The sequence below is a fragment of the Bradysia coprophila genome, unplaced genomic scaffold, assembly GCF_014529535.1.
Source record: "Bradysia coprophila strain Holo2 unplaced genomic scaffold, BU_Bcop_v1 contig_232, whole genome shotgun sequence".
In the NCBI taxonomy this organism is placed as follows: Eukaryota; Metazoa; Arthropoda; class Insecta; order Diptera; family Sciaridae; genus Bradysia; species Bradysia coprophila.
In genome coordinates, this window is record NW_023503493.1 from 19,536,380 (window position 1) to 19,553,484 (window position 17,105).

The 17,105-nt window shown below is 33.8% G+C and overlaps 1 protein-coding gene across 1 annotated transcript; it reads left to right on the top strand.

Annotated features, from left to right (window-relative positions):
- Nucleotides 1-7,210: 7,210 nt before the first annotated feature.
- On the top strand, nucleotides 7,211-13,260 carry LOC119075602 (protein Wnt-4). The gene is made up of 5 exons (XM_037182071.1): nucleotides 7,211-7,693; nucleotides 11,793-12,033; nucleotides 12,097-12,354; nucleotides 12,420-12,632; nucleotides 12,691-13,260. Exons 1-5 carry the CDS (start codon nucleotides 7,596-7,598, stop codon nucleotides 12,934-12,936), a joined length of 1,056 nt encoding a protein of 351 aa, XP_037037966.1. The 5' UTR covers nucleotides 7,211-7,595; the 3' UTR covers nucleotides 12,937-13,260.
- Nucleotides 13,261-17,105: the final 3,845 nt, after the last annotated feature.

Here is a 17,105-nt window from a genome sequence, read left to right on the forward strand (position 1 = left end):
CCAGTCTATGTGTGAATTTGTGTGTTGTTTGAGTCTATGCTTCCAATAATCAGGTAATGGAATGTTGCTAAGACTTTGCCAAATATTATGCGATCCATCGAAATGTTTCACGGAGAAATCATTCCGTTTTTTTATTAACGTTAGTATCCTTGCAAATGCGATTATTCTTTTGTTTTGAGACATCATCAACAACAAAAAATGTTAAGAACTTTTCATTATTTGTTGCTCGTAAAATAACAAATTGGTTGCCTCGAACCGGCCCTAATAAACATTATAGCTGAACAGAAAAAAACCATAACACTGACAACATATTAAAGCCAAATAATAATTAATAACACACACAGCATATATATAGCATACGATGAAGATAAATATATTTACGACATGTATAACACCCAGGTATTCACCAAAAGGTGCCATTATTATATGATTTTAGATGATGATGAGGAACGTTTAATTACAAGAAGCACCGCAACATGTCAGAAAGGTTGGGTTTGGATATATGAATTGTGGATTATTAAGACCACACATTTCGAGCCCTATATACGTATAAGTAAAAAAGTAAATTTAAATTTAGATATGCATGTATGGTATATCGCTCTCGACTTACACAATAAGCATGCAATTAAAATACGTCTAAAAATTTTAATAAATATACACAACAAACATAAAGCGACGTTTAAACTTACCAATAAATATTGATTGTTTCTTTGATTAAAATTGTGGTTTTGAAAAATTTTTGCGGATAACCCGATATAATAACAATATGTGGAAGAATTTCTGATCATTTTATCGCTGCGTGTACGTATTCCTTTTTTTGCACACTTTCACTAACTACATACATTTTGCTTGAGACTGAGGGTTAACTTAGACCGCATGTTTTATTGCACATACCGAAATTATGACTTCTTTGTTTGAAATTAGCTACCAACCTCAAAACAACATTTTAATAATATGTGATGCAAACCGAAATCGTATTCCACAAATCCCAGTTTATTGAGTGTAACTTCTTCTGTACGTACCGTCTGAATTCGAGTAATAATTTATGAACACACTTCTGTACCCTATGCTTCGATAATAAGAGAAAATTTTATTTGTGGTTTCTCAATTTTGAACCATTTCCAATATGTTGAATTGATCGTTTTAGCAGCACATTTTAACAGATGAACAAATAACGGCTTCAGCTGCATGCATTAATTTTACAACTATCCATGAATCTGAGGTCTTTGGAAACAACAAGACGGACAAAAATAAGCGATGAGCTCAGAGTCAGAGCTGTGTTCTTTAAATACTGGGGCAGCTGCTATTTGCTATTGTATTGGTGACCAACAGAAAGAAATAGAAGGAAAAGTCAATAGATGCATCAATATACACCAATGGAAGTAGAACGCCTCGATGCTAAGCAATACTGTAAACGAACGAAGTAACAGATTTCATTGGGGATGTTGACAGTTGCGAACTTATAATCGAGTATATCCAGTTCCAGTATCCAGAACATCCAGAAATAGTAATGTCTAGTGTGATGTGAAAAGCACATAAATGAAAACCTTTTCCCAAAGTCTTATCGCTGATATTGTGACACACCGATTTTCTTTATTGTACAGGAACAAAAATGGACCATTATGATGTGAATAAAACAACCATTTTAATGCGAACCAGTATCACCCTCAAATTATAAATTGCAATAATGAATTTCTAAACAAATAATTAATAAAAATCACAAACAAATATGTAAATCATGAAGATTAAAAGAAGTTTTTGAACTTCCTAAAAACGTTGACTTAACAATGACTCAATTTGGTCGAATACATTTTTTCGGCTGACCTGCGTCAATGTTGTGTGTATAATTTTTGCAGTCATTTTCATTAATAATTAAAATCAAAATTCAAGGAATTTCATTTCGTTTCGATTCTAGGCAAGCCACCACACAGCAATATAAAATATACTTTTAATCTCACATCATCTAAAATTGGAATTAACAAAAAAAAAAACTGCTCACACATTAACAATTATTAAATCTTAAGCCTAAAATATGTATCGGATCCACAGATTAAAGCAGAAGAAGAAAAAACGTTGCGATAAATATGTTCGAGTTCGTTTTTGCTTATGCATCCATATCAACATCAGGTAGGTTTTATATATTAATTACAAATTTATTTATTAATTGCCACACGCAAATCGCACGATGATGACTAAATGTTATTCGTATAAGTATTTTATTTATGACTTGACAATAAAACAAACATTTTATCTTAAATTAAATGCAAATTAGGCTGAGCCTTATAATCAAATATTGTGTACCAGTGAAAATACAATCAAATATTGTTGGCGATGATAATGATGTGTGCCTGTATTTTGTGGTCGCAGTGGTAGCTTTTTATCGATCGCACATATTTACTGGAATATTTTAGTTTTGTCTTTTAATTTATTAATTAATAATATCAACAGAATGACATGGCAAGGACTTATGACTACACAATATTACCCAACAATTTGAAATTTGTACGAGTCTGTTAGTCTGGTAAAGAATCAAAACGTGTGAATTCAACAGTAAGAAATAAAATACGTTGTAACGGCGCAGACCGTTACAGAAAATTATTTGACAAGATTTTGACCTTAGAAGCTCGAAAAGTTCGATTTTGAAGTTATTTCAATATTACACTCATTATTGAATATATTAGAATCTGTGAAGAAAAACCATTTAGTTCAATGCTTCAAGCCCCCATTTGATCATCGGGATGATTTCTAACGGCTGTTGTTCAACCAAATAAAATTATTAGAAAAGTACAGTGGAAGTTTTTTATGGTTTAATTTATCACAATGATTGACGTCTAGGCATTGCATTTCCCTCGTTAAAAACAATTAGTGTTCTTGTCGATTAGGTGCTATAAAAAACAAATTTGAGATGGAGCTTTAGATGAATTAAAGACCAGATACCAGCGTTGAAGACACGTTAGGTTATCACGTAAACAGACTGTAATGAACAGTGATTGCTATCATATTGTTATATATCTGCTAGACTGTTTCTTTCAAAAAACACTGGCGGCACGCTGACTAACATTATCAACACACACAATTATAAGTATAAATGAATATATTCGAAATGACTAGTGACAATGATATGTTAATGAAACCGAATACCAAGCATTCAAAACGATCATATATGGTATAATGATGACAAATTGGCCGAAAACGGACAAAAAAACAGCTACGTTTTCTCATAATTTCAAAATTAATTAAAATATGTGGTTTAATTAATTTACGTTCATCATTTTTTAATAGTCAATATTATTTGAAATTTCATGGGTGGGCATACATCAGAAATTCACATCACGACATAGTTTTCAAATTAGATAATGATCATTGGTAGGATTATGAAAATGTTTAGTAAAATGCAGAACAAAATGTTTTTTATTGGATTTAATATGCTAAGAAGTTTCACTCTTACACAGTATTTACATAAACAGTAAAAAATTCGTGTACTTTTGTTTGGTACACATATCTAGATACAAGTACATTGGCTCGATTTTGACTGTTGATACAAGACAGATTTGAAAAATATTAATTGTCTTCATTATCCCATTGATCCGTATTTCATGGTCGTTGCAGTATTGTTGGTGCCGGTTGCTTCAACAGTCAGTGCCGCCACCAGGTTTTTGGCGCCCTAGGCAAAGTTGTGTTATTATTACAGACTTCCTTCCACAACAATATTCCTACAACAATTTCGCACCCTTAAAACTGCGAGTTTTCCGCTGCTCAGATCGCTGCGCCCTAGGCAAATGTCCGGATTGTCCGTGTGAAGTGGCGGCACTGTCAACAGTAGACAAATCGCCCTGACCAAAATGTTCCTTCTATTCCAGCAGCAACATCTCTGTTCCAGACACATTTCAACATTCTTGCACATGCTCAGTGATTGGAATTGTATAATGTTTGGGATTCCTTTGCAATTGTTTTACCATACAGCTCTACCCCATAACGACAGGACACTTGTTGGGTGTGATTCTTTGCCTAATCGTATGTTATGTTGAATCGTGTGTATACGGTGTGCGTTTGCTGCAACATTTTTATGTTGATGGTTTGGTGTGACTCTTGTGTATGTATTGCTTTCGGCAAAGGCTGGTACTGTGCGTTGAGGTTATGTTTGATGATTTCTTCGTTTCCCGTAAAACGCTGGGTCAATCAGCAAATCAAACAAGAAACCATCATATGTTCCTTGTTTACATCGGCTTGCTGAATGGGTTGGGTTTTTATTTATCGAAGAAATTGACTAAATCGTACTTAATTAATAGTTTGTAGTATTTTTTTTCCGCACAAGAGGAAAAGCCATAACCGTTTACTTCCGCCGTAACAAGGTTTTAGGAAGTAGCTGCAAAAGAATGCTTTCATTTGTTATCGACAACAAGTAAACCTGATGGAGCAGAAGTTTTGCCAAACACCAGAATACTTAAGACAACGCATATAAACAAAATTACTGATTATACCGTAGGAAGGCTATATTTAGGGGATAGAACATAAATTCAGATTCATAGAGTTTGTATTTTTGGAGGTTTTTAAGATTCATTTGTGATGACAGCATCGAAAAAACGTTACGTAATTTATGAATGATTTAATTTAACAATAACTTGAAGTCAGGTGGGAGTCCTACTGTATTAAGCCTATAATCCACAAAGATATCAATATCATCACGTTTCTAGCTGTAAAATAAACGTAAGAAAGAATCTGGGACAGTAATAACACCGAGTAGCTTCTCCAATTAAAAAAATCCCTTTTAATGACTTAAAGGCTTCATACAGACTCAGTAAACTTACATAATATTACACACTCTCCGACAGCTAACTTTCGGTAAATCATAGGAACAATTATTCTAAACCATAACCATGAGTGCTGCAAACACTTATCAATATCATGAGACTATTTGCAATCATGACAAGATCATGAAACCCTTCATTTCGTAGACGGAGAATCGTGTTTAAACGCATTTTGTATACATTTTGTAAACGGGAAACTTATATGGCTTTTACCGATCATCTCGTCTTTCAATTCAATAACTACAATGCACTCGATATATACTCTGAAAACATAAAGGCTTCTTCATTCATAATCGAAAATTGTAATCTTCTGTGTAGATTTAAATGTTTCCAATGCATCCAACAATTAAAAATCCGAAAGAATTTCACATAATACTCTTCACCAACAGAAATAACAATATTCCTGAATTTCTTTTTTCTTTTTAAATTCATTTCAAAATATACTTAAAAGCTGATATTCAATTTTGAAAAAGTATTTTTCTTTGAATTGTTTATATTTGCATGGCTAATTTTACTGTATGCTAAAAGTAGCAACAATGCAACTCCTACAAAAATAACTGTCAAGTCGGATGCATTATCCCATATTGAACAAATTAATATATGATGAGAAAATGTAATTAACCGTAACGAACAGGGGGGATTAAAATCAATAAGATGCACATAAAAGCTGAGTGGTAAACAGATCTCGAAGAGATATATCGAATCTTGCATATTATGCACATCAAAAAATGTAAGAAAGTAAAAAGAGAAGAGTCTTTGCACATTTGCCAAAGATCGTTTCACGTGTTGAATACAAAAGGCTGTGCAGAAACTAATAACTTATCTATTATAATAACTAGCATGCAGAGGTGGTATTAACAGTGTGCCAATGCATGATATGGGAAAAACATAATTTTTTTGAAGACTTTGTTGGGTCAGGTAACTTACTCAAAGTATTAGACATTTTGTTTTACTCCAATCACATCTTATTGTAGCAACTAATATGTTTTATTATTTGGTATTATTTGATAAGAAATATAGAGCAATTTATTGGTTCACAAACACGCTAGGGGTGAATACTCAAACGTCACAGCCCGAGCAAAAGCGATGAGTTATAAAAGTTGTTACGACTTGTCTGAACTTTTAAGATAAGCAGCAGTAAAAATTTAAAAAAATCAATATTTCGGTTTCCATTATTAAAATATTAAAAGAAAACGTTGGTTGTAAACATTTTTTTTCTAGATCTCTCGAAGATCCTGCAGTAAAGAAAAATATGTCAAAATCGAATCTATTAGCTTTTTGTCATACAAAATCTACTACTTCATCACTATTTGTAATATTTCGTTCTATTTGTCACCAATAGCAAATAAAAACTGCTCCCGTATTTGCTCGCATAGTTTCCCCCTTCGCTTTTAACAATCACTTAACATTAACAACGTCGTCGTACGAACTATTCGTATATTTGTGTCACCGATGTTGATAACAGATGAATAGTATTAGTGTGTAGGACCTACCTTCAACTCTATTTACATACGCCCAAATTTATATAAGCGTTCTCATGGAATGCGTTGCTTGCCTATATTTAATGAAACTTTATCGGAAAGCTGACAAAGGAGTAAGAAGTACATCAAGTCCAAATAATTTGGCGACTCTAATTTTTATCTCAAATTATCGATTGAAACGATCAACATTCTCTGATAATTAAAATGAAAATGTGAAATGAAGGGTGACAAAATCGTTAAGTTTTTAACTTAAATTTAATGAACAATTTCGAAAACAACATCGTTAATCAACGGCATATATGGGTTTCATCGAGCGTCGATTTATAAGTAAACCTTGTATCACCTTTTTTCGTTTGTAACCAACAACAAATCACTCAAACGTTTCTTAAAGACAAAGTTCTTAATTAAATATTCTCAGCTTTCCAAATTTTAATTCTCTTTTTTTTTGTTGTGTTGTATACCATAAAAATACTTTCGAAACAGCTATGTTTACACACAGGCCCTTTTAAAAAACATTTTTTTTTATTATTAAATTAATACGAGCATGCGTAAAATCAAAAGAAATTAAATAATTTATAAGATGGGAGCTACAAACATAAAAATTAAATTTTATGTTATTTGGTAATATTGACTTAGCAAATATGACTTTTATCGTGCATTTAACGGAATGTAGTTAATTGAGAATTTAATTGAAACGACTTAGTGTGGTATGCATTCAATGTGTGAGACCAGTTCGTTTTTTCAAAGAGATGCAACGAGAAACAAGAAAACCGCCTTACCATAACAAAACTTTTATACATACATTTACACACATGTTAGTCAAAATAAAAAGAAAAATAAAAAAACACAGAAAAACCAAAGTGAAAACATAATAAAAATAATTTTTCGTTCCTTTGTGTTATTTGGATTTAACGTTCACGTTTATTTACCTTTATGAGGTAAAACCTCGCCCGTCGCGTTTTACCATCATATTACAGTTGAGGTACTCCATAACATCATCGTCTCGTTGTATGAGCGCACTAAAAATAGTGTTTTTTCCCAATAATTTTGTACTGGTACCATTAAAGCCATAATGTCTTTATCATTTGAACCATTCAGTTTGGTGACAGAGTATCTTATAACTACGTTAATCATAGTTAAAATATCATAAGTTTTATGTACACAAATTAATGGTTTGTGAACACGTTGAAATTAATAAATAAGAGATTCGATTATGATGTGAATGAAGTGAACCAATAAAAATATTGTTATAATGCATTGAGAACAAAGAGAACACAGCGAACGAAAAGAACGAACGAAAAAAAAAATGTTTCTTCGAGAAAAAAAGGAAGTTTGTTTGGTTGTTTGTGTGTTGGCGATAGCAAGTTATGTAAATGGCAGTAGTTCCAACAGCAGTCTTAATAGGTATTTAAATTATCAGTAACTACTTATTTATGTGGAGTTAATATTGTTTTGAAAAAATTATTATTAATAAGCAAGTGCGGTGACGATGTTTTTTTAATTGGTTTGATTTAAACAGTTTTTTCTATTCTTGTGCCTAGTGACGAAGTGACGAATGTTCTTTTCTCATTTATCCATTAATTTATCCTTTAAATCCTTAGTGCCACCTTTGCGCCACTTTGTACAATCACACCATTTTAACCGAAAAATGGTAAACACAAAAAAATGTTTCTTCGTTTTTGGGTTCTTTAAAACTACCTTAATGTCCTTAAAGTGATTGTTCTGTGAATTTTGAAATTAAAAGCATCAGTATTTCGCAGGCAGGCGGTCATATATTAATCGACTTACGTTTTACCGGTTAGGACTTGTTAAGTCGATTTTGAACTATTACACTTATGAAGCTATCATTGACGAAGGTTTAATCTTTTCTCTTAAAACATATCTGTGAACCGCACAAAAGATATAGTAAATCGCAAAGTTAACAAAACCCATTTTCTGGTACACAATTTCAATTTTGGTTGATTCTTTACTTGGATTATTTTTGCTGTGTAAGCTTGTTTTTAAGGACATAATATATATGTTTTGTTTGAATTAGACGTTAGTATGGTCAACCAAAAGGAAAACTTTCAAATTATATCTTAGGTACAACTCAGACTCATCTTTTATTTTTGTCTTCCTTGCAATCGTCAGCAAATACTTTGTTAATGGTGAAGCAATCAGAATGTTTATCTTTAACATACTAGCGAATAAAGTGTAACACTTCCAGCTTAGCTATCTTATTAGTCATGTCGTTGAACACACACAATACAATACAATACAACAAAAAGGATTTGCAACGGGTGTGATCCTGGTCAATTATTTTGTTCCTTTTTAAATCAAGTTAATTGATAGAAGCGTTATCTCGCTGATATGGTCGAATATTATAGTCATATATTTTGAATGAATGAAGTACTTACGATGCGATATAAGAATTTTCTGGACCAACACACTAGCACATCTTTCTCTTGCTGCGTCGGAACCACTGGAACCTTTCGATAATTCGAATTTGCAAATGTGCACCTGCCCCAGATAAATAAAAGGAATCATTAGCTGAATCTACTCATAAAAATTTGTATAAAAAATTTGTGGCGAGAAAGAAGAAAGGGTTTTTTACTTGTGCTTTAAGGACTCTTTGACTCCTTCCCAGCGGTATTCCTTAAAATAATTGGTTTTCATCAAACCTCAAAGTCACACAAAACAGTTTTCCCCTCGGGAGAGAGTGCTGATTTTATTTTATTACTCATTCGCAACAAGTTAATGCCATATCTTCCTCTAAGATAAATACAGAAATCTTTCTTTACCACTTCTATTATATTGCGTAAATTGAAAAAAATGTCTAAGAAAATGTTCGAACATTTCCATTACAATACATTATTGAATCAAGAGTACGTAATATTTACCACTTATTATTTGCAGCACAGTGTTGGACAAACACATTTTAAAAATTACTAATTTTATGTACACAAATGTGTAGTGTTTTAAGTTACAATTTTTTTTTGTTTTTCATTTACGTGACTCAGATGATTTGTGTTAATAAACGTTTTAGGTCCACCTACATTTCGTTACAATATATCTACCGGAAATTATTAATGCATTGTTTGGGCGGTATTGCATAAATTAACTATAATTTAATTAAGCAGCACTATCTACTGTATACATGTACGCTATTTGATTATCTTAATTAGATACGAAAACATTAACATCTCAACTTAAGTGAAATGATATTTTTAGTTTGAATGTGTTCATTCTTCTTCTTCAAACATTTATTCCAAATCATACAAATGATGGACAGTAAAAACCAAATAGAAATAGACGCTAGATCACCACCAACTGGATTAAAAAAAATAAAAACTAAATTACTGCATTCGTTATCATTTAAATAATAAATTAGATGGAAATGTAGTCGTTAAAATGCTACGAAATTATTTCTTAGCTTATGGTCGGATGGCGCCATTTCTTTATCTATTAATTTTTATTTTTGTATAAATTTTGGAAGAAAAAATATTGTAATTTGGTTATGTTTTTGAACTTTACATCGAATTTTCTTGGGATCGACCTCCGCAGGAACAATAGACTCTTATAATAAGAGAGAAGGAAATATAACGCGGACCAGTAATTTTAACTTGCCTTGAGATATTTGTCAAAATTCATATGAATTTAATGACAAGTAACGTCAAGACAAGTTATAATTAACTGGTCTTCGGCAATTTTACTCCAACGTGGTTTACACACTTACTTGTTCTAATCATAACAGTCTATAGTCGGACTGCAATTTGTTGTTACCGAAATCGATAAAATTTCTGGATATGTTCGTTTAGAGTGATCGAAAAACTTCAGCATAAAAGGTACAGCCAAGGACAGTCAAAAAAGTGTGTTTTTATGATTTTCGTGTTTATCGATTTCAGCTGTTTTAACAATACAAATTACAATGGCAAAACAGCTGAAATCGATGAAACACGTATAGAATAAAAATGGACTTTTTTTACTGTTCCAGGCTGTATCTTCAGAATTTTTTTATTGTCTCAAAGTTTATTTTTATTATAAAATGCAAAAAAAAGACTTCTCACTAAGGCGCAGTCAGTAAAAAAACAATCTTTTCAAAAGGAAATATTACAAAAAATTAGTATTTTTTTTGGAAATCAAATAAAAAACTTCTTCCAGAGAACTCGTTGATGGAAATGTATTGAGAACTGATATCGCGTTTCATCGTTGAACGTCAATGCTTAGTAGGGTCGGTCGATTTTTGAGTATTTTCCATCCGAGCTTCTGGACCTAGCTGATCCGACTCAGCGAAGGCTAAAGAAAATTTTAAGACCAAAAAAAATATTTTCAAAAATGTTCTATGCTTTGCCCAAGAAGATTTTTTGAAAATCTTTTAGTTTTTCGAGGTATCGACAATCTAAAGACTGCCAAAAAGTGAATTGTTGGTAACACTGTCTTAGTATAAAGTACAGGGTCTACTCTAATAACCAAACCCAAAAGAAACATCTTTTTTGTGAGGAAAATACTTTTTCCGGGTAAAAAAGTTTCGCAGGTTTCCGATATTTTTATTTTCGAGAGGTTTCTTGTGCAGATTTCTCAACAAAATGAGTTTAAATTTTGTCGCACAATAGCTTATTTTAAAGCTACGTTGATAGGGAACCATGAATTAAAAAGATTTTGAGAAAAGTTTTAAATGCGGTCGAGTGATCGCCATGAGAGTGACTAAAAATTAGCCATGGAACCTAGCGGAACCTCGAGCGGAACAAAATGATATTGACTAAGTAAGAATGAATAAAGAGATATCTTATCTTGTTCTGCTGTTCTGGCAGCCCAACCAACATCTTTGGAAGTCTGCTTTACGTATGATTTTGCAAGTGTGTCACCACAGGTTGCATCCCACAGTAAGCATTTGCCATGTGACCGCACGGTGTTAATTCAGAATTGTTTCCAATCTTAGTCTATCACAAATAGGAAGCATATCATTTAAGGATCTGTTACTTCATTTGTAATACGTATTTGCAATTTGTATTTTGTATATTTATTTGTGAATTTATTTGAGAAAAATCAACGGTGAACACAGGCTAATGTAATAGAAGATTTTATTACAATTTGTTGAAAATAATTAGCCCAAAATAACTAAAATATTCCCCAACTATATTAGTATGAAAAATCCACAGTAGATCCATTTCCATTTACATACACACACAAAAAACTACGAATTCATAAAACTAAAAAACGATTCTCTCCATCGAAATTATTCGTTTTTATAAGAGAAATGCCTACATTTTTGTGTGTTAAAATGAATATAAGAACTGTGAACGGATGAAATGCATGATGAAAATGAAACGTTGTTAGCACAACTATAAAATATATACTCGTTGCTATTGTACATATATTAAGACTATATAATAAGAAGAATAAATATTGAACTAAAAGGATAAGTTATATGAGCGTAGAAGAATTCTATATATGGAATTGTACCGTGAGAACAATTTGGTTTCATCTAACCATTTTTCTTGTTTTTGTTTGCACGATAAATTAGATTGATACATCAAAGGAATACCATAATGGCCTTATTTAGTCCAGCTCCAAAGACTCCAGGTCCATGTCGTTACTTACAGGCAACACGACGCCAGAATCATCAATGTCGCAAAGATTTCGGACTACCCGAAGCTATCAAAGAAGCCAGACGACTTGCGGTAACACATTGTGAGCAACAATTTCGCTATGATCGATGGAACTGTAGCATTGAATCACGAGGAAAGAGAAATATTTTCCATAAGGTTGGTTACTATCGAATCTATTTACACATTTGTAACAGAAATCAAATTTGTTCTGCACATCAGGTATATCGCGAAACGGCGTTCATTCATAGCATCGTTGCAGCAGCGTTAACATACTCAATAGCCAGGGCCTGTTCCGAAGGTAAAATGACAAAGTGTCACTGTGGCAAAGAGAAATATCCACCCAATGTTAAGACATCATGGATGTGGGGTGGTTGCAGCGATAATGGGAAACATGGTAAGCGAATGGCAAAACGATTTTTGGATTTACATCCGAGTGATGGCGATCAAGTTTCAGAAATATTGCGACACAACAGTGAGGTAACAAAGTTTGTCCGAGTATTTTTTTTGCCTCTCGTCTTATACAATTTCATATCCAAACGAAGGTTGGTATATTATCAGCCATATCGACAATAAACGAAAAATGTAAGTGCCATGGAGTGTCTGGATCTTGTTCGATGAAAACATGTTGGAGAAAATTGGCCGACTTTAATACGACAGCATCCCTGCTTAAGGTTAAATATCACGAGGCAATTCGAAAGTTTCCGAGTAACAAATCGTCACGACGCTCTGTTCCCGACTGGTATTTCAAAAATAAGGTATGTGAAGTGTATAGTATATTTTCAGGAAAGTGAAGCTGAGAAAGTTTTGTTTCAGGAACCTACATCCTCGCAATCTACATCTTTGTTTTACTTGGAAACATCTCCAACGTTCTGTGCAGTCACAAAGGGAAGAAACTGTCAGCATCCGGAAAATTGTGCGATGTTATGTTGTGGACGAGGATACTCGACGCATTTGGTACAAAAACGAGAACAATGTCGATGTCGATTCGAAAGGGGGCAATGTTGTCACGTTATATGCGATTATTGCGAGAGCAAGCAAGAAAGATATTTTTGTAAATAAGTTAACTGTGTCATGTACGAGCTTACTAAAGTTTTAAAGGATAGACTTAGGTACGGTCAGTAACAAAATAGTTGTCTATGCAACAAGTAATAAAAATTGAAATCTCATTTCGAGTGTGAGTGGATAGAATTAGACTCAAGAAATGGAATTTTTACTTTTATCACGAGTTGCTACAAAATTGTTCACAACATAGGTATCGAAGTCAGTATAGGACTATTCGATACTAAGTTGTGAAACGTTTGTTCAGTTTTTAACACATAATTGGAGATGTTCGCATACAAACATTTTTGAACAATAAATATTTATATGTTAGTTTATGCCCCATTTCGTGAAACTCTTCATTTCTTTTACTTCATTCTCAACTGAAAAGCTATTCGCCCTTTAAAATCACTTACATTATCTTTCTTTGCCTTGTTAGCATATACAAATAAATTGCCGGAGGCAATATAGACAGCCCCGTACGAAGTCAACTTTCATAAATTCCTATTTAAACAACTCCGCTATATTTACCTATATTTTCCTATAAATAAACATTTCACAGATGAATATGCTATTATATAGCTCTATATGCCTGTATATAGCTCAATATTGGTGAATATAGATACATATAGATGTCCATTAACCAAAGCATCTGAAAATAAATTGAGAGTGGCACAAAGAGCCATGGAACGAAGTATGCTTGGAATTACACTCAGAGACAAAATGACAAACCAATGGATTCGCCAACAAACAAAAGTCGTTGATGTCATGGAAAGAATTGCGTCTCTAAAGTGGAGTTGGGCAGGACATATTGCAAGAAGGACAGATGACCGTTGGACCAAAGCCATCATGGACTGGAGACCCCCCACAACAAGACCTGTCGGAAGACCACCAGAGAGATGGACAAACGGAATAAAGAAATACATCAAAGGTACATATGGACACACGAACTGGCAACAAGTGGCAATGGATCGTACAACATGGAAAAATTTAGGGGAGGCCTACATCCAGCAGTGGATACAAACAGGCTAAAGAAGAAGAAGAAGAAGATAGATGTCCATATATGGAATGCCTGAAACACCTCAGACACATAACAAATTATTTCCATGCTAACAGAAACTCTCTAAGTACCATTTTTCCCAAGATATATCACTTTTATTAAAATCCAATATGGCCACCGGCAGCCATTTTGTTAGGAGACCGGAAATTTTACCGACGCTTTACATTCGTTAATACCTTTCAAACAAAAAAAATTCATGAAATTCGGTCAAAATTTACTCGAGATTTTGACAAAATACTCCACGTTCACTGTACGGCCGAGTAGCCGGATAAGAGCTCACTCCAAGAGACCTAGCTCACGCTCCGGAGAACATAATTTCATAAACTTTTTTTTCCTGATTGGTACGGTACGGAATACCTATCTAATAAAGCTAAAACAGACGAAATATGTTCAAGTGTGGCCGACCTACAAGCAAAAACTGCTTGCCGCCCGGTGCCTGTTTCACACCAAGGGGTCTAACTCACGAGTCGGTCATCCGAATTCCATAAACTTTTTTTTTGTCGATCGGCATTGTAAATACCTTTTATTTGACGTATCACTTACAAGTGCAACGTTTAAATGTCCGGAGATATCTTCGAAAAACCGTAAAGCACTTATTGGGCCACAGCTCGGGAGGGGTCGATCCAAAATCACTCATCTTCGAACTTAGCCTGTCTTTTGACATTACCAAACGGGAAAGAATTTTCAAAATCGGATGCGTTTTACTCAAGTTACCGTGCAGACAGACAGACGGACTTTTTTTTCACTGGTTTGGCATCTCTAGACAACCACAATAGGTTTCCCCTTACTCAGGGAGTCCAATTCGACGTGTTACAAACGTATGCGTAAACCTATAAGACCCCAGTACTTCGTACGGGTCTAAAGACTGCAAAACGCTACACCCTATTAAGGTAACCCAAAAGGTATTGTAAAATAAAGTTGTTAAAACGTCTTCGGCCACTGACTGAAAATGATCCTAAATATAATCCATGGTACAAGCTAGACTCTGTTGAGATGTTGCGCCAGGCTGTGAAAATAAATTGTCTGACATTTTCTTCTTTTCAATCATTTTTTGTCTAGGTCGTAAGGTGTTAGGGTAAAAACAACAGCTTAAGAGGGCAGACTAGGTGTGAAGTAGGCTGTAATTGAAAAATTGGTTTTAAAATTAATGTAGACCATTTAATGAAAATCTGTTCCAGCAATTAGATGAGCAATATGTTTATCTATCTCTAAAAAACGAAAAACGATTTACAATAAGCAACAGTTGGAAGAAAACCGATTTCCAAAATATGAACGTCGCTTAAAGTTAGGCTATGCAATATTTTTTTGGAAATCGGTTTTCTTCCAACTGTTGCTTATTGTAAATCGTTTTTCATTTTTTAGAGATAGATAAACATATTGCTCATCTAATTGCTGGAACAGATTTTCATTAAAATGGTCTACATTAATTTTAAAACCAATTTTTCAATATATAGCCTACTTCACACCTAGTCTGCCCTCTTAAGTGAAAGTATGTGAGGCAGCGATGAGGCGATGAAAATGTGCCGCATGTCCTTTGGCGTCACAGAATTAGATCACATAAAAATTCAGCACGTTGCACAAAAAAGAAACCAACGTCGACAAAATCGAACATGAGAGAAACGCCTGTCTCACTAAATTCCATACTCAAGTTGTAAGCAATGTTGCAAGAAAGACCCTTCCTGTAAAAAGGGAAGACCTAACCACAGCTGGGCTGGCCAAATGTGACAGTGTAACAACGATTCAGGTTATCAGAAGAAGAACGAAATTGGAAACGAGAGATGCGTAACGCGATCCATGGATATAAATTAAATTAATTTGCGCTGACCCTGAACGTTAAAATAACTAAAACTCAGTAAAATGTTTGTATACGTTTACATTAAATAGCCTCAATACAAACAACAAACACTCTACGGATAATAGCGGCAGAGTCGAAATTTTGCTTGATTTTTGCAAGTGGTTCCAGGTGGTTCCGGGTGGTTCCCGTGGTCCAATCGAAAAGTGATGTATGGAAGGTGCCCCTTATTTTTGATAATGAACAAGTCGTTCATACATCATTTTGTCCAAAAACTTCAAATTTAGCCGATATAATTTTGGGTCATTTTGACTCATCCGTAGAGTGTTTGTTGTTTGTATTGAGGCTATTTAGTTTACATTAGTTGTTGCATTTGCAAAGATAAAGCCAGGAAGATGCGGGAAAAGGCAATAAAAACGCATATGAATCAAATCGGTACAATTAGTGAGTGTGGCACCGCACATTCTTCAAAATAATTAAAAATTCTCAAATAAGTTGACATTTTTAGTCCGAACATTTCTGACAATAAACTTGATGTAAGCCTACACGCCAAATTTTCCAATTTTCAACAAACTAATCCTTGCCGAGTTAATACTGCAAAATACGAATACGACACACAATTTGTGACTTGGACTTTGCCAAACAAAAACAAATTGACAATATAATAGCATTTCAGTTGATCGCTAACAAAAATCGAATACACACAACATTGTCCTACACCACACTAATTTTAACTGAAAGCCAGACTTCCACTTCCAAGGTCTTTAGGCAATATATACCTTGCGCTTTGCGTATTTGTGGGGAACATGCAAAAGTTCATCACAGTAGGCTATTGAACCCACTAAAATCTAATTTTAAATCGCTAGAATAATTCCATAAATCTAAATGTGATACTAAGAAACCACGTGTTTCAATAAGTCCTGGGAGCAATCCTGAAGACATGGACCTAATCTTTTTGGGCTGAACGGCGTACTTTCGTTCACTTTTCCAAGCCCTCTCAAGAAATATCACTAAATAACTAAAGAAATCCAACACTACATCTACATTACACATTACATTACACATTGCACATTACATTACATTACATTGTAATGTAATGTACTGTAATGTCCATGTCTTCAGGATCGCTCCCAGGACTTAATGAAACACGTGGATTCTTAGTATCACATTTAGATTTATGGAATTATTCTAGCGATTTAAAATTAGATTTTAGTGGGTTCAGCAGCCTACTGTGATGAACTTTTGCATGTTCCCCACAAATACGCAAAGCGCAAGGTATATATTGCCTAAAGACCTCGGAAGTGGAAGTCTGGCTTTCAGTTAAAATTAGTGTGGTGA